The sequence below is a fragment of the Brassica oleracea genome, chromosome C3, assembly GCF_000695525.1.
Source record: "Brassica oleracea var. oleracea cultivar TO1000 chromosome C3, BOL, whole genome shotgun sequence".
NCBI classification, from domain to species: Eukaryota; Viridiplantae; Streptophyta; class Magnoliopsida; order Brassicales; family Brassicaceae; genus Brassica; species Brassica oleracea.
The window spans coordinates 58246677-58265012 of NC_027750.1; the positions used below are offsets into that span (position 1 = coordinate 58246677).

Here is an 18336-nt window from a genome sequence, read left to right on the forward strand (position 1 = left end):
TCCGACTTGCGAAGGCCACTTTTGGTCGGTTATGGCTTGTCGCCTGTAATCTTTAACTGCTCTTACCGAGTCCCCGCAAGGGGGTGAACCACCCATTATGACGTTGAGGTGCGGGGTGTTCGCAACCTTCATCAACTCCCGTTGCTCTTGTCGTTTCGCTTCGAGGCACGGTCGCAAATCACGTTGCTTAGACTGATCAAGCTTGGCACGCAAGTCTTCGGCTTTGGAATTGATCTGCTCACGTAAATCCGCGGGCTGAGGTTGAAGGTGTAGAGAAACTCCGGTGTGGGTAGTCATTCTTGCTTTAGACTCGTCGAGGGACGTCCTGAGGTCTGCCTCGTTCTTTTGTACCATTTCGGCCTTCCGCTTCAGAAGTGTACGTAGATCTTGGACTCCGTTTTTCTGCCCAATTTCTCGCGCAAGTCCGTTGGTACCGGCGGAATTTTGTCATCCGAGGAATCAGCCTGTCGGGGGAGTATTACCTCCACCCGTCGCCGGTTCTTAGGTGGTTCTTCATCAGTTGATTCGCCTTCGAGGTTGAGGTTGTTTACCGTAGCTTTCTCTGGATTAGTCTGCTCTTCTCTCTGAGGGGCTTTTGTTTGAGACTTCTGAACCTTCTTCTCTTTGTTTTTGCTCCAACTCTTGTTGTTTTTCGGCTTCTACGGAGATTCAATCTCGATTTTCCCGCTTTCGATGGATTTGAGGAAGTGTCCGTATAAGACTTTGCAATCCTTCGTATCATGTGACTTGACCTCATGATAGGAACACCACTTACTTGGCTCGACGGCGTTCGAGTTTGCTGGTTCAGGGGAGCTAGACCTTGGCTGGCTGGTATCTCGATCCCAATGATTCCACCCCTTCTCTCGCGCCATCGCGGCGGAGCCCGATGGTTCGGCGTCGTCTATAGCATTCATGTAGCCCTTCCTCTGGTTAGGCTTGCCACTCGTGGAATGTTGGCGCGGTTCTTGACGAGTGTCGTTCGTCCGGGCGGGGGTTTGTTTCCCTACAGCTTCTTTGGCCGCCTTGGCCCTAGTATCTTCCTCCATTCGGATGAAGTTATTGGATCATGCGATGGCATCTGGTACGGATCTCGTCGGGTGTCGGTAAAGGTCGGCCCGAAATGGTGACTTAATGTGGAGGGTGTTCATTAACGACTCCACGGCTATATGATCTGGCACGTCTACTTTCGAGACAATGGATTTGAACTTCTCCATAAAATCTCTCAAGCTCTGTCCATTCGCGTGGTTGAGATTCCAAAGATCCGTGGCGGTGGCTTCTTGTCGAGTAAACATGATGTAGTTTTTGAGGAAAGCCGTCGAGAGGTCGTGAAAACTATCAACAGAGTTCTCCTGAAGACCGGTGAACCAGTTGAGAGCGATACCTTCTAGGGTTTCGACGAAGAGTTGACAAAAGCCTGCGTCTTTTTCCTCATCAGAGAGGTTCGCGCGTAGCATCGCGATATTGAAGGATGTGATGTGGGCAGAAGGGTCGGAGACAACGTCGAAGGTTGGAAGGCGGAGCTTTTCCATCTTTCGGAGGCGACCGTCGTTATCTTTTCGGTGAATGGTGTCCGCAGAGATTCTGCTAGGACTCGCTCGATCTGAGGGGCGGACGTAGTGAGATGATGGATCTTGGAGCTTATATCCAGCACCGACTGTTTCAGTGCGGCGAGTTCGTTTATCGTCTGCGCATCAAGGCTGACGGAGGTTTGGGCCGCGTCACCGCTGGTGACATCTTGGTTTGCGGTCTGCGTTGGTGTTGCACCAGTCGCCCTTTCTGTGTTAAACAGATGTCTTCGGTACTGTGCCGTCGAAGCTTCTACGTTCGCAGCGAGGGGGCCTAAGATCTTTGCAAGCGCTGCGATTTGTTCGGTCGCCGCTTTCTGGGCTGCGTCTTGCTGCGCAAGGCGCGCCATGATAGTTTCTATTGGAGCGGGTTGAAGTGGTGTCGGAGTCGCAGGGAAGGACGCCGGCGTTACTTCGATGGCTTCACGATCTTCTCCAGAGGAAGAGCCGTCGTTACTCGTCGCCATCTTGTCGACGTTACTTTTCTAGAGGCCCCACGGTGGGCGCCAACTGTTTGATCGGGAAACGGTACTAAACGAGGGAACGTTCGGTTTTGATTGTGGGTTAAGAAAAGACGTCATATTGATGGTCGGGAAAGCATTTCGTCGGTTACAAGGAAAGGAAATGCGTAAAGGAAAGGATGCCGGAGCTCGAAGAGCTTTACGGGAAAGATACAACACGGCAAGATAATAAAGGTAAAACCCTAATCTAGCCGTCCAGTATGTGTGAATTTCAAGCCGTCGAGCCGAGACACCGTTTCGTTCTGAGTGGGTTGGGCCGTCTGTTCTTCGGGCCTCGAGGGATGTCGAATCCACCCTCTACATGTATGATAGGAAAAGTGGATATTTCCAAGTTACTGATTTGGGACGGATTGCTAGCTACTACTATATAAGTCATGGGACCATAGCTACATACAATGAGCATCTGAAGCCAACGATGGGTGATATTGATCTTTATCGTCTGTTCTCACTGAGAGAGGAGTTCAAGTATGTGTCTGTTCGGCAAGATGAGAAGATGGAACTGGCCAAACTTTTGAATCGTGTCCCAGTTCCGATCAAGGAAACTCTGGAGGAGTCTAGTGCAAAGATTAATGTTCTGCTCAAGCATACATTTCACAGCTAAAGCTTGAGGGTCTTTCTTTGACATCAGACATGGTCTATATAACTCAGGTTTGTTTCTTGTTCTCTCTGCTTTCTTCTCTCATCTCTCCTAGTTACATTAATTCAATTGCTGTATCTGTTCTCTGATGCTTACATTTCATTTTTTTTCTATCATTTTCAGAGCGCTGGACGTCTTGTACGAGCTCTCTATGAAATTGTATTGAAGCGGGGATGGGCTCAACTTGCTGAGAAAGCTCTGAACTTGTCTAAAATGGTTGGGAAGAGGATGTGGAGTGTCCAGACACCTCTTCGTCAGTTTCATGGAATTCCCAATGAGATTTTGATGAAGTTGGAGAAGAAGGATTTGGTGTGGGAGAGGTACTATGATCTGTCATCGCAGGAGCTAGGAGAGCTTATCCGTAGTCCTAAGATGGGCAGACCGCTTCACAAGTTCATCCACCAGTTCCCAAAGTTGGTTCTTGCCGCACAAGTCCAGCCTATTACTCAGAACTGTTCTGCGGGTGGAGCTCACAATTACACCAGACTTCCAGTGGGACGAAAAGATTCACAAGTATGTTGAGCCGTTTTGGATAACTGTGGAAGACAATGATTGTGAGAAGATCCTTCACCATGAGTGTTTTCTGTTGAAGAAGCAGTATATCAGTGAGGATCACACTTTAACCTTCACTGTCCCAATCTTTGAACCGCTGCCACCTCAGTATTTTGTCAGAGTGGTTTCAGACAAGTGGCTTGGCTCTCAGACTGTGTTGCCTATATCTTTTAGACATCTTGTACTTCCAGAAAAGCACCCACCACCAACAGAGCTACTGGACTTGCTGCCCCTTCCAGTCACTGCCCTTAGGAATCCGAATTATGAGAGCCTCTATCAGGATTTCAAGCATTTCAATCCGGTGCAGACTCAGGTGTTTACGGTTTTGTATAAAACTTACGACAATGTGTTGGTTGCTGCTCCAACCGGAAGTGGGAAGACTATATGTGCAGAGTTTGCTATACTGAAGAATCATCAAGAAGTACTTCTAAGGCAGGACGATGATGCTACAATGCGTGTTGTCTATATTGCACCGTTAAGAGGCTATTGCTAAGGAGCAGTTTCGCATCTGGGAGAGGAAGTTTGGGAAGGGTCTTGGTTTAAGGGTTGTTGAGCTGACAGGGGAGACAGCGTTGGATCTTAAGCTGCTTGAGAAAAGTCAGATAATTATCAGTACTCCTGAGAAATGGGATGCTCTTTCCCGCAGGTGGAAACAGAGAAAATACGTTCAACAGGTTAGTCTTTTCATTGTCGACGAGCTTCATCTTATCGGTGAAGGTCAAGGTGGTACTGTGTTGGAGGTAATAGTCTCTAGAATGAGATATATTTCTAGCCAGGGAGATAATAAGATCAGGATTGTTGCGCTTTCCACTTCTCTTGCAAATGCGAAAGATCTTGGGGGAGTGGATTGGGGCCAGTTCCCACGGCCTTTTCAACTTTCCTCCTGGAGTCCGTCCTGTTCCACTGGAGATCCACATACAAGGAGTAGATATATCCAGTTTTAAAGCTAGGATGCAGGCAATGACCAAGCCAACCTACACCGCCATAGTCCAGCATGCCAAGAACAAGAAGCCGGCTATAGTTTTTGTCCCAACCCGTACACATGTCCGCTTGACTGCTGTGGATCTGATGGCTTACTCTCAAATGGACAACCCACAGAGTCCTGATTTCCTGTCAGGGAAGCTAGAAGAACTTGAGCCTTTTGTCAAGAAAATCAGCGAGGAAACATTGAAGGAGACACTGCGCCATGGTGTTGGGTACTTGCACGAGGCTTTATGCAGTCTGGATCAGGAGATAGTGACACAGCTCTTTGAAGCTGAACGGATTCAGATTTGTGTGATGAGCAGTTCATTTTGTTGGCGCATTCCATTAACTGCACATCTGGTGGTGGTAATGGGGACGCAGTATTACGATGGAAGGGAAAATTCACATGCAGATCACGCGGTCTCTGATTTGCTTCAGATGATAGGGGCGTGCTAGCCGACCGTTACTTGACAATGCTGGGAAGTGTGTAATATTCTGTCATGCACCTCGGAAAGAATATTACAAGAAGTTTCTTTATGAAGCCTTCCCTGGGGAAAGTCATCTCCAGCATTTCCTGCATAATAATTTCAACGCAGAAGTGGTTGCTGGGGTTATAGAGAACAAGCCAGATGCTGGGGATTATCTTACATGGACTTTTATGTACAGGAGGCTTCCCCAGAATCCTAACTACTACAATCTTCAAGGAGTCAGCCACAGGCATTTGTCTGATCACCTATCAGAGCTGGTTGAGAACACCTTGTCTGATCTTGAAGCCAGTAAATGCATTGAGATAGAGGATGAGATGAACCTCTCTGCTCCGAACCTTGGTATGATTGCATCCAATTATTACATCAGCTACACCACCATCGAGCGTTTCAGTTCTCTATTGTCTTCTAAAACCAAGATGAAGGGACTTCTTGAGATCTTTACTTCTGCTTCAGAGTATGACATGATCCCTATAAGGCCTGGCGAAGAGGACAGAGTTCGTAGGCTCATCAATCACCAGAGGTTCTCGTTTGAAAACCCAAACTGTACAGATCCTCATGTGAAAGCAAACGCTCTTCTTCAGGCTCATTTCTCGAGGCAGGACATTATCACGAACTTGCAAATTGGTCAGCGTGAGGTCCTTCTATCAGCAACCAGGCTTCTTCAAGCGATGGTGGATGTGATATCCAGCAATGGCTGGCTGAATCTTGCTCTGTTAGCAATGGAAGCAAGCCAGATGGTGACTCGTACTTGGGTTGTGACCAGGAGTACGCCTTCTCTGTTGATGTTAAAGAATCCATGGAAGAATGATTCTTGTGTTTCAGGTTAGTGTTTTTGTTCAAGTGCATGTCTGATAAAACTTGGATTGTAGTTAATTTGAAAGTCAGAGAATGACGCATGATTTTCCTTTTTCGTTGCAGGCGTTACTGGATTCTAGAGAGAGTGGTAAAACTGTGACCACATGGAAGAATGATTCTTGTGTTTCAGGTTAGTTTTTGTTGTGTTTGAGTGCATTGTCTGATAAGACTCTCGGATTGTAGTTAATTTGAATGTCAGAGAATGACGCATGAGTTGTTGGAATGATATGTTTAAGTCCAGTGGGTGCTCATAAACCATTTTTACCTAAAGAGTAACTCATTTTATGTCATGAATCCAGTTTCAGTGGTTCAGTTAACCTCTCATCTGTTTAGTTTCAAAACCGAAATTGAACCAAACCTGAATCAAACATTGAGCCAAACCAGAATTAAATTGAACCAGAACTAAAATCTCTAAACACCAATTAAAAGTTTTGACGTAAACCATCTCTAACAGAAACGCAAGAGAACCCCTTCTTCTCTGTTTAGTTTATCTCATTGCACTCTTCGAAGAGGAACGAATCCTAATAATCAAAATCTCACGTAAAATCCGATTTTGTCTGATTTATCGGTGTTTAGAATTTTGGAAGTCGATGTTTTATTGCTTTTTCAACTTTTTTGTGTATTGAAACAGACTACTTAAATCTATTCTTAAGGTTAATCTCTGAGCGTGATGGTAGGCTGTTTGCAACTGATGACCGTTACTGTGTTGATAATGGAGCTATTTTTGCTTACACGGGTCTACTTGCGTTTGTCAACGGTAGTGAGACGGCAGTTCAAGTCTACCTTCACGCAGCGGTTTCGCACTGACGAGGTTCATGCGAGAAGGAAGGACGTTGCTGCTAATTTGATTGTGTACTCATCTGTGTTTTACCTTTGTATACATTATGAGAATGATACTCTCAACTTGATGATTATAATGGTCACTGGCTGAGAAGAGGCTAATAAAGTTGCATATCCCTCAAAACATGTCACACAGTAACAACCTAAGTAAAGTGAATAAATAGTGTTTGGTCACATTGACTAAAGCCTTAAGATTAGTTTCTGCCATGTCCTCTTACATGAGTTGCAGCTTTTGTTCTTCTGAAAGACCCTGCTCTTGCACGAGAAGGGATTGGATCAGTTGACGGAAGCAACATTGGTTGCTCTCTGTAGTTACTGCCAAAGGAACCAGGTAGTTGCATTCTAGCATTACCACTCCAAGACTGCTCAAAAGCAGCTAATTCATCTGCATAATGTTGGAATTGAACGCAAGAAATGGTTATATTGTTACACAATAGAATCTTTCTGAAGCTTTAAAGAGGAAAGTTACCTTCGTTTAAGTTGTGCAAGGTCTGCGTTGTATCAACTCGACCATCTGAGTTAAGTTTACGCGCAACCGTGTGGCCCTGCAATGAGCAAAACAATCACTTATACAGTTATACCGATCCAGCAACAGAGGAAAATAAATTTTATGATTCTATGTGTACAAACTACCTTGTTGTGAAGGCCTCTTGAGATCCTGTGCGCTGCTTCGCGTGTTGCGGTGTTGGCCTCTTTGCTTTCTTCAAGAGTTAACTGTATTCACAATAAGACCAGTTTCGGTAGTTAAGCATAAACAAAACATTCTTTATACAGGCACAACTCACCCCATCACTTCCTGTCCTTGTGGTCTTGGATGAAGTATAGTAGTTCCCGTCACGACCACCGTATGTAACAGTGGAGCTCTGGAAACTATAACTACGAGCCTGTGGTTGCCATTGTCCATTCACATTCATGTTTTGCATTCTTCTGTTCCTTCTCTCTACAACACAAAGTCAGTTACATAGAAACAAAAGAATCTCAAGAAGAGAAAGAGAAAGGTATCAATCACCTAGAGCTCTAGCCTCCTCAGTTTCCACCTCACTGCTAGACCTGCCATGTTTCCCTAGTCTTACTTTCTTCTCTTTGTCTCCTTCTCCTTCATCTGATTCAATCTCTTCAATAATCGGTCCATGAGACCTTCTCAATTCTGGTGGTTGATAATGGTTCTCTATGAAACCCGATGGAGGACGCATTGCTGAAAAAGGGTCCATGGTAGGACCAAAGAAGTTGGACTGAAACATGCCTCCACCAAAAGGCTGAGTGAAAAATGGGTCATCAAACGGATCCCTTCCTCCAAAAAAACTAGACATGAGACTCCGAGGACCACCAAAGGAGCCACCAAAAGGACCACCAAAGTTGAAAGGGTCTCTACCACCTCCTCCTTGCATCTTCCCTGTTTACTACACACTTCGTATGAGAAAAGCCTAAACACAAGTTTTTTTTTTTTGATCAAACACATGCTTATTATATGTAAAGTTTCTATCTTCAAACACAAAGATCACACTTTTTTCCCAACAATCTGAAACTGCATTTCAATAAAAATAACTAAAAACTTCAGGACAAAACAAAAGTGAAACCAGAACTCTCAAACATAAGCAGTCAAGGCTAAACTACAAACAACTTAAATCACCCAAACCAGTGTGATAGATATCAAACGAAAAGGATACCACAATTCAAGTAAAGTGACAGCTCGGAAACGTTAACATCAAGGAGAATTCTTCATCGGTATTAGAAAAATCGCAAATCTAGCAGCAACGATCGGTATAACGAAGGAACCCTAACAACGAAACTAAATCAAACAGAAAGATAATTCAAATAAGAGAGATCAAAGTTCATACCTTTGAAAAAACAACGATCGGTACAAGAAAGTAGAGAGAGATGTTGGAAACCCTTAATGCAATTTTTCTCTCCGGGAAGACAGTGAAAAAGAATGTTCTCGAGATGTTTATTTTTACAGGATATTAGCACACGTTTCACAAAAATAATATTACTTTTTTAAAATAACATGTTATAAGAACACTGAATTACCATTTATTTCCTTCTAATCCTGAACTTTAAACCTTGATTGGCGTACCAGGATAATAAAGTAGCAGCAGTAAGGTATAAAAACAATATACTCTTATTAAATAGTTTAATAAAAAGATTGGTTGAACAGGACAAATATATTGTTTAAAATAATTATAAAAGTTAATATGTAATATATAATATATTTATTTCAGTTGAATATATTTCTAATACATATATACATATATATTAATATAAAATTCAGAAAGATATTTAATTAATTTAATTTATTTATTAATATCAAAAAATATGTCTATATCAAAAAAGTTATTTTAAAAATAAATTTTACAACTAAAAGATATATTTTTAAAAATAATATTTCATATTTAAAATGAAATTTAAATTTTAAAAATATTTTAAAAGATTTTATATAAGTTAATATTATTTTTAAATTTAATTATATTTTAAAAATGAAATATTATTTAACATAATTTAAATTATTTTTAAAATGTAAATTTTTATTTTTGGATAAAAATAATTTTATGATATTATTAAATAAAATAAATAAAACAAATTAATTAATTATATATTTTTTTTAATTTTATAAATTATAAATACAAATGCTCTACCAATCAAAATTGGATAATGTAAAGCATAATGTTTTTGCTAATGTTCTACCAATCAAGACCTTAATTTCACTCCCTACATACTAAATTCTAATCACTAAATCTAAATATATAAGTAGATATTTTATCATTTAATGAATGTTATGCTAGAGATTTTTTCCCTTCTGTTGTTTTTTTTTTGAATAAAAACTTGATTTTATGCTATTTAAGGATATTTCTTATAAAAATTTATTATATACATTTAACAGCACTTGAATTATGAATGATACGTTGAGGACGATTTTTTTTTTTTTTTGGGTTAAGTGTGGAGGAGGAATTCCTAAAGAACCATGAGAATTCTCAAACAATAACTCTTAAGTAACTACCATTTATAATGAGAGTTTCTAGTGTTTTGTTAAAATTCATATAGAATGTCAGTGTTGGTACATGTATTACTTATAGGGGAATTAGGCGGTATAACCATCAAACAAATTATAATTCATTGTATGACAAAAAGACCTAGCTTACAAATATGTATTGTGTCTTTTGTATAATAATGACATTATACCCTTGTATACAATCGATGAAACCTGCACAAAGAAAATAAAATTTAATTAATAATTTGTAACTGTAAAAAGTAAAACGTGGTCTTTCATTACTCACACATTTTTTTGAATTGAATTTCTTCTCACCAAAAGAACAATCAATTGTTATGAAGAAGAGACAACGATGAAGTCATAGACGGTGAGCACACACAACAACTCTTTCATTTCTTTTCTTTTTTTTTTGTTAAATCAATTGATTCTTACAATCATGCTTTTGTTTTCATACTTTGTTTTTGTTTTTGTTTTTGTTTTACAGATCCAGTGGTGAAGAACAGACAACGATGAAAGCGTAGACGGTGAGCACACAACAACTCTTTCATTTTTTTTTCTTAAATCAATTGATTCTCACAATCATGCTTTTGTTTACATACTCTTTTTTCGTTTCTGTTTTTGTTTTACAACCCCAGTGGTGAAGAACAACGACGGCGAGCCGGTAAAAGCATCGTCGTGTCGGGAAAAAGAGAGGAGATGAAGACGATCTCTATATGGTGGTGAAGAATAATGATGGTGAATGAAATGAATGTGTATCAACCTGTCTAAAAATAAGAATTGAAGAAGATGAACTCGCCGTGTATATTGTATTCGGTGAAATGAATAGTATAGTATATATTCTTAAGTATAGCTACCTATGTACGGTTACCATACTCTTTGAGACATATTTCTATACTACTCCCTAAAATGTAATAATATGTTATGTTTTTAAATTTGATAGGTCTCTTCTTTGTCATTTTGTGTGATTGATTGTAATATGAAATTCTTTTTTCGAGTGTTGGACAAATTTGATTATTTGGAACATTCGTTTACTATACTACTTAGACTATATGGAATATAGGATATGAACATGCTAACCAAGTAAATGTGCTTTCAAGTGTTTAATATTGGTTCCTGCCTAGGGTTTAGATTTACTAAGTAAATATTTGGGTATAGTAAATCATATTATATACATTCTATTTGGGTTTATACTTCCTTGATTAGGCTTTAGCTTAATATATTTATTTAGGTTTAGGGTTTAGTAATTAGGATTTAGATTTTAGAGTTTAGTATTTAGTAGTTGGTAGTTGGGGTTGGGATCAGCATTAACTTCTTACATGCAATCGTAAACATTTCATAATTTCATCAGTTTGTACTATTCTATTTATTGATTAGTGATTAGTTGATTGGGTTTAGTTTATGTACGATTGAAATTGACATTGAAGCAAACATTACCACCTTCCATGAAGGCATAGCCATATCAACATTTGAGAAATATGGTATTTTGTTCCATTCTTTTTGGGTTTAGGGTTTAGTAATTAGGATTTAGAAGTTGTGTGTTGGGTTAGAGTCCTACACTATTTAAAAGTTAGGTCTGGATTTAGTTTAATATTATACTATTTTTATATTTTGATAATTGAGTTTAGGGTTGATAATTAAAGTTTATATTTGGGTTTAGTATTCAAAAGTTAGGTCTGTAATTAGGATTTAGAAGTTGTGTGTTGGGTTAGAGTCCTACACTATTTAAAAGTTAGGTCTGGATTTAGTTTAATATTATACTATTTTTATATTTTGATAATTGAGTTTAGGGTTGATAATTAAAGTTTATATTTGGGTTTAGTATTTTAAAGTTTGGTTTGTGTTTAGTATTTAAAAGTTGTGTATTAGGTTAATATGGAATGCATTGTTTATTGAAAAGTCTTATATTTTATCTATTCATTTTAGTGTCATTCAGTCACCTAATTATAGTTTATATTTGGATTATGATTTATGATTCAGTATTTAGGAGTTGAGATAGTATTTAGTATTTAAGGATTATGATATGGAATATAACATTCAGTACATACATATGTGGTCAATAAATATGTAACGTGGATGTCTCTTTTTTCTCCACTCCTGACCATATATTATTTGTTATAATACTAGCCATATTTTTCTTTGTCTACGTCATCTCACATTCTTCCCTTTCACTTGCTACTTGTACGAGAAATGGTTAAAACCGGATCAAAAGAGACAAAATTGTTAGTTGCCTAATTATGTCAAAATCAGTGACATGCACTTAATTATCTTTCCAAACTTAGCTATTTCGCAAATTCACCTTTACTTATCGGCTTATAGCTAAGAAAATAGTTACATCATCTATTTTATTATAGCAATTTGAACATAGCAGATTGCAAATAATTTTTAATTAGAGTGATTTAGCTATATACCATCTCAGTAAATTTTTATAGCTAGAAACTGGTTGACAATCTCAGTAAATTTTTATACTAGAAACTGGTTGAAATGACAATAAAACTTCCATTTATTGCCCAAAATCCGCCGCCATAGGTTCGAACTCAACCCACGACCAGCTCTACCAACTGAGGTAGGTAGGCTTTGTTAAGCGTTAAGTCATGTAAATTACATTTTTCTTGATTACTCCACAGCACTGTACCGTCACAAGTCAAAATGATGATTCTAAAAAAGTTTTCTAGATTAACCAAATAAACAAACAATTATCTCTGCAACTCTCAAAACCAGGGAAAAAGTTAGTTGAGACCTCTTAAAATTATGTGCCTTTTTTTTTGCTTCACTGATCAGCTTCCTCGTTCTCCAAATTATCTTCTGTCTATCCAGAAAAATGTCAGAAACATCAAAGTTAGAATCTTTTGATCCAGAAGTATCTGAAGGGTGTTGTTCAAAGACCTTGATGCAGAGCATCATTCGGGAGGTTACAAATGAGAATTGGTTTACCATTGGTGGCAATGAACTTTCTGTAGTTTTGGTAAGATGACCACTATACGTACATCTGTGTTTCTTAGCTGTCAAGGCAAGGTTAACCTACCAGATGTTTATTAGGGGTTTCCTTTGTAAACTTTGCTGGCTTTGCTTGTTGTACGGACTGCGGAGTTTCCGCTGCGATGGGAACTCATTTGTGGCCTCCATCAGTTTCTCAACATTGCTCATCTTTATTGCAAGAATGGATTTGGAGAGAGAGAGGTGGGTAAATCACATATTCTAACTGAAGAATAACAACAACAAACTCCACAAGGCTGATCACAAAGTGAAACTTATTTAAGGAAAAATCTTGTTTCAGTGAGCTTAACAACAAAAGTTTTAAGCAACTGAATGGTAACTATAAATCATGGATTTCATTTAAGTAACACTAGATTTTGACGCAGGGGTGTTCTATTTAGCTTTTAAATTTTTTATATTTTTAATATGATTTAATATATGTTTTTAAAAAATTATCAATATTAAATATTTTTAATATGTATTTTGAACACTATAATTTTATAGCGTATTTGATCAAACTAATTTAATTATTGTATTTTTTTTGTCACAAAATTTAATTATTGTCTAAAACAATAAATGTGGTCTCATATTGCCTTGAATGTTATATATAATTTTTTTCTAATAAGTGTGATGTTAGAACATCAACTTTTATATACAGATGAAGTATATAGTATCAACGGATTACTGTTTTGATAAGACTGATATACATTTTAATATTTTTAAAATATTAAAAACGAAAATAATTTTATATTTTTTTTATTCATTAAAAAATTGACTACGTTTTTAAAATCAATGGCATCTTTAAGAAGATACATACTTTTGGGGTTTGTCCTCATTTCTATGATTTGCGGATCGGTAGAGAAGAAATGGATGAAAAATATATATAGATGAAAGTGGAATCAAGGTTTAAAAAGATGATATTGTTGCTCCAAAGATTAAGTAGAAGGTAATATTCTGTTTAAGTAAATAAATTCGCAAGTATATATATGATAATCAATCATATTGTTTGTTTACATCGAAAGAAAAGTGGAAAGTGGTAACTACTTTTAAATTAGTTTAAAAATATTTTTTTAGAAATAATTTGTTGGAGAATATTAATTGGATGGTGTTATTTTATGTATTATTTTTAATTGACTGGATAACAGTTAAGGAATATTTTGTTTAGTTATAGAAGATTATGATTTACCTAAGTGATTTACCTTGTTTTAAACTTTAGAAAAACGTTTTAATTCAAATAAAAAATATTTCCATTAATAAGTGATTGTCGAATTTTTAGGAATCTTTTGGTAAGATAATTAATGTTCATTTATTTTCAAATGATTACTAAATTGATTTTTGGTATTGGTAATGTTAGCTATATTGGTGGTTTATATTTGAAAAATAAAATCAATTACTAATTGGAAAAAAATCCACACGTGTTTCAGCTAGGTAGGATTTCATAATGAGCTTTAATTAAATTAATCATATACTTTTAATGAAAGAAGCAAATACCCATTCAAACCTAGTGGCAATCTTTTTTAAATATTAAAAAAAAATTAAGGTTAATTACTAAATGTATTTCAGTTTTAATAGATTAGATATAGACTAGAAAGAAAAATAAAAGAAACGCTTACCCTCGACCACAAGGTTAAGAGCCTTGCGCTCTACCAACTAAGCTAGACGGGCATTGTTCACTTAATTAGCTTATGTTTCTTACATTAACAAACAATAAGATTTTAAATAAAAGACAAGTTAAAAACCAATATTATTTCGATTTTTTTTTGTGATTAATCTAATTTTCTTTCATCTACCATAAATCGCAATGCACTAATTAAAAGAGTTAACCAAATTAAAATCTTTCAGATGGAGAAAGACGCACGCATATCCAACATGTAGGAGCCTTTCCATGTGACAAGACATAGCAGGAAAAAGAAGAAAAATAAAGAAACCTTTCTTTTGTGAGTCTTGGCTTATAATTAGATTAGCAGGCTGCTTATAACTTATCTTATGATAAGTAAACTCAACCCCCGTGAGGGGTTTTTAGCTTACTAATATGATATCTTCCTCCATTCCGCTTGTTGATTTTCTTTGATCTGGAACTCATAAGATACTACCATTAAATAGTGGAGTCTATGCAAGTAAAAGATCAAGAAATATATTAATATATTATTAATAATAAAACAGTGAACCTGGAGACCATGTATATTGTTCTGTGAACTCGCAATTGTATAGCTGCATTCATTCAATTTTTTTTATTTATCTATTAGATACCGTCATACCACTACTTTATACTTACTCAAAAACCACTAGTATCAGTATTTGGACCAATTCACCGATATATGACATTGACATTGACATCGACTATTTGACTTTTGTGGCATGTGTCTGAATTCTTTATGACAACAGTAGAACATTATATATGCATAGCAAAACATTGAAATAAACTGTTTATTATCCAATGATATTAAAGTAATAGAATTGTATTTCATCACAAAACGTGGCGTTACATTTGAAATAATAAAGTCTACAACTTTCGTTTCATCATGAAAATAAATAAATAAAATTAAATGTAATACAAAGTGATATATTGTGTTGTTAACTTGTACTGCATGATACTCGGTAGAAACTGGAAACCAAGTGCGTTACGCGTGAAGGTGAGTGCGTATGGAGTAAGAGAAGTCATGCACACGCGCCTCTTTATCAGACTTATGAGTCGACTGATAACCTAACAACACGCCCAAAAGTTCTTTCTTTAAACAATGAGATGTTGAAAACAAACCTCTGACCAATCTCAGCCACACAAGACATGTTATTTCTTGACGTTAATGAATCTCATGTTAGGTTATTTTTTTTTTAACTTATCTCATATATTTTTTTAACGTTTCGTTAATTATGCTATTACAACGATCACAAATATTACATAAACGATTTTACAGCCAACAATTTTATCATCATATGAGAATGCACGTCTGACTGCATCACTCCGAGCCGCCCTATGAAATCTATGTTCAAATTTGAATATCTAGGAATGACTCTTTTATATACTGAGATATTTTATCCAAAATCAATATTTTTTCTAAAAATATTTTGGATAGATATCTAAAATATTGATTTTGGACAGATCTCTTAGCATTTGAAAGTTGAAACAATCATTAAATATTATTATTGTACTTATATTCACAGTTGAAAATCTCCTCAATCGAATTGCTATAAAAAATCATGATAGATAGATAACATACTATAATAGTATAAAGTCGACAGGAAAATAATTCTAAATATCGGTCTACAAGAACCACGCCTGTATTCCTAATCGGATTTTTAAAAATTTGGTCGGCTTGGATTTAGATGCTAAAAGCCACTTACTTCTATGTAAGACTATCTATTTGGAAAACATTATACAAATGACAAATTAAAAAGAGTAAAGCATAGAGAATCCCTTACTTCGCTTCTTTGCCAAGCAAAACCACAAACACCTCTCAATTTCATTCATCTTCCTCCTTCTCCTCACCAAAATGTCAAATTCAACCAAAATGTCAAATTCGACTCACCGGAGAAGAGTTCCGACTCCGGTGGGAAACGGAGGCCGGAGCCTCAGGATGAGACGGACGGCTTCCCGATGCATTTCTGATAAGAACCGTTCAAAATCGACTAATCAGGTCTTTGAGCGAAGCTTCTCCGACACGAGTCTCGATTTCCGCCGCGACGGAGACGGTAGTTGCACGCGGCGATCCTCGCCGTTGAGTGGCTTACAGACGGAAGAATCTGGTTCGATCTTCTACATGCCAAGGATTCGCTCTGAGGTTATGGCTTCTTCTCCGTCGTTGTTGCGCTTATCTTCGCCATCGTCTCCATTTCCGACCAATCAAGAGGTTAAACTCTGTTTCTCTCAACTATTTTCAGTTCTTTTACTACTTTCAGACACGACTTCAGTTCTGTAATAAATTCTAAATATAGTCCTTAAGGTATAAGATTTTGTTATTTAAGCCAAATATTTTGGAATGTTACAATCCAACCCTAAAATATCTACTATTTTGGACATAGAGTTTAATAAGCTGTATACCCTATTAAAGCCATTTTTATCTCCCGAGTAAACCTCAAGATCACAGAGTCTTCTTTAACTTAATTCGAAACAAAATCAGGAAAATAAAAGAGAAGCAACAAAAGTTCTAATCAACGTAGCAGTTGAAGGAAGTCCTGGACCTGTAAGAACTATGGTTAAGTTGAGTTGCAACGTTGAAGAAACGATCAAACTCGTCGTTGAGAAATATTGTGAAGAAGGACGAACACCGAAACTCGACAAAGGTGCTGCCTATGAGTTGCATCAATCTCATTTCAGCATCCAATGTAAGCTATAATACAACTTGTAGTCTAACCAAAATTTAGTTCTTTTATTCTAGATATATACAACATAAATAAATTTTTATTCGCATTGGTTAAAAATAAAAACAAAATCAAATGTATATTAGTTTTATAAAATATCTATACTATACTACTATCTAGTTTTGATTTAGTCTCCAACAATCATGGGAAAATACTCAAAGTACTCGCGGATGATGTGAAAGAAAGCAAGAAAAAATCACATTATTCATGAGCTATATGCCTTTTATAATAATAAAAGGATTACTTGAACCGATAAGTTATCCTTCTTTTTTCACGTAATTGAACTGTTATGAGTTTAATAAAATGTACTCAATTTGATGGAATTTTCAGGTATGGAAAAAGGAGAAATAATCGGAGAAATAGGAAGTAGAAACTTCTACCTTAGAAAGGGAACTCATGAAACCGGAGTTTCTTTCGCCGGAATAGCTCCGATGAGAATGAGCTTTATTCCGTCGTCTAATATGATCGAATCGTGTATCGCTCAGTTTATTGGGAAAATCTTGAGGAGAACGAGAAAGTTATGGAACATATTGGTATGTACGCAATGAGATTTAAGTTCCAAAGTACGTGCACTTTTGAGCGTGGCACAAAATATTCTATAGATTGATATACTAATAATCATATACTTGTAAGTTGTAACCGGTATGGTTTGTAAGCCACACTCTGTACGATCTATTGGACAATTAAATAAGCAGTAAATAAATATTATTCTACGAAAATCAAACTCTGCGACGGGACAATCTAAATTAGAAATAGGGTTTTTTTTTTCCGTAAATATAACTCAAAGTTAAACAAATTGATTCATGATTTTTTTTGAAATTTTTATTTGCCCTATTCACCCTAAAAATTCGAATTATTTACGAAACTGCCATTATGTTTTTTTTTGAAAATAAGTTATTTACTCCGTCGTCCTCATATTCTTCAAATATTTACAATATTATCATTGCCATCAATACACCGACCACAATGAACAACCAATTTGAACCTTTTAATGCACCTAAAAATTGATTTTGACTTCTATCTCATTTCTTATAAACTAAAAACAGCGTCTCTTTCACTTTCTCTTTATATTCATCCAAAAAATCCAAGATTTTGATTCTAAAATTTTTAAGATTCATAGAACCATTCAAACTCATGATTTGTGGTCATTAACAAGTATGTTCCTTTGGTGGTGAAGTATTGTGTGGTTGGAGAAGATAAACAAGTTATCGCACTAGTTAAAGCTATGAAATCATTTTTTTTTTCCAGATCTGTCCGTCAGATGACTTCTGTGTAAGTCTTCTGGTCAATGCATATGTTAGTTTCGCAATTGACTTTATGTGTGTCTTTTAGAGACAACTTCTCTGGAAGTCTTCTTGTTTTCTTTGTTTTAAAAAAAAATTAGAGAATGACTTCCCGGTAAGTCGTCTACGATAAAAATGTTAGTTTTGCATTTGACTGGATTGTGTCAAAATTTTGACTTTTCCTAAATGACTTACACGGAAATCGTCCAACAAAAAAAAATTAATTTTTACTAGACGGCTTCCAATTAAGTCGTTTCAGGTTATTTTTGAAACTGATTAATAAAACTTAAGTATTTAATTTTATCTGGACGACT

General features: G+C 36.5%; 3 protein-coding genes across 5 annotated transcripts in view; 2 read left to right on the top strand and 1 right to left on the bottom strand.

Annotated features, from left to right (window-relative positions):
- LOC106331065 (U5 small nuclear ribonucleoprotein 200 kDa helicase-like) overlaps positions 1–6388 on the top strand; it is a 27066-nt gene extending 20678 nt beyond the window's left edge. The window contains 9 exon segments of the mRNA XM_013769418.1: positions 2366–2661; positions 2664–2734; positions 2847–3170; positions 3172–3753; positions 3755–4108; positions 4110–4682; positions 4684–5541; positions 5645–5711; positions 6213–6388. Of these exon segments, the coding sequence (XP_013624872.1) occupies positions 2366–2661; positions 2664–2734; positions 2847–3170; positions 3172–3753; positions 3755–4108; positions 4110–4682; positions 4684–5541; positions 5645–5711; positions 6213–6388 (3301 nt within the window).
- Positions 6389–6463: 75 nt separating this feature from the next.
- Positions 6464–8369, bottom strand: LOC106331399. 3 transcript variants are annotated; one of them, XM_013769744.1, is made up of 6 exons: positions 8260–8337; positions 7431–7814; positions 7207–7361; positions 7055–7135; positions 6891–6966; positions 6464–6806 (listed from the first exon to the last, which is right to left on the bottom strand). In XM_013769744.1, exons 2-6 carry the CDS (start codon positions 7807–7809, stop codon positions 6616–6618), a joined length of 882 nt encoding a protein of 293 aa, XP_013625198.1. In that variant the 5' UTR covers positions 7810–7814; positions 8260–8337; the 3' UTR covers positions 6464–6615. The 3 variants fall into 3 exon arrangements, with proteins under 3 accessions (XP_013625198.1, XP_013625200.1, XP_013625199.1); XM_013769746.1 differs by having other exon boundaries at positions 6616–6806; positions 7431–7821; positions 8260–8369; XM_013769745.1 differs by having other exon boundaries at positions 6616–6806; positions 7431–7845; positions 8260–8369.
- A 7325-nt stretch (positions 8370–15694) lies between these two features.
- On the top strand, positions 15695–17428 carry LOC106332874 (uncharacterized protein At4g22758). Its single transcript, XM_013771370.1, has 3 exons — positions 15695–16228; positions 16499–16703; positions 17070–17428. Exons 1-3 carry the CDS (start codon positions 15872–15874, stop codon positions 17285–17287), a joined length of 780 nt encoding a protein of 259 aa, XP_013626824.1. The 5' UTR covers positions 15695–15871; the 3' UTR covers positions 17288–17428.
- The last annotated feature ends 908 nt before the right edge of the window (positions 17429–18336 follow it).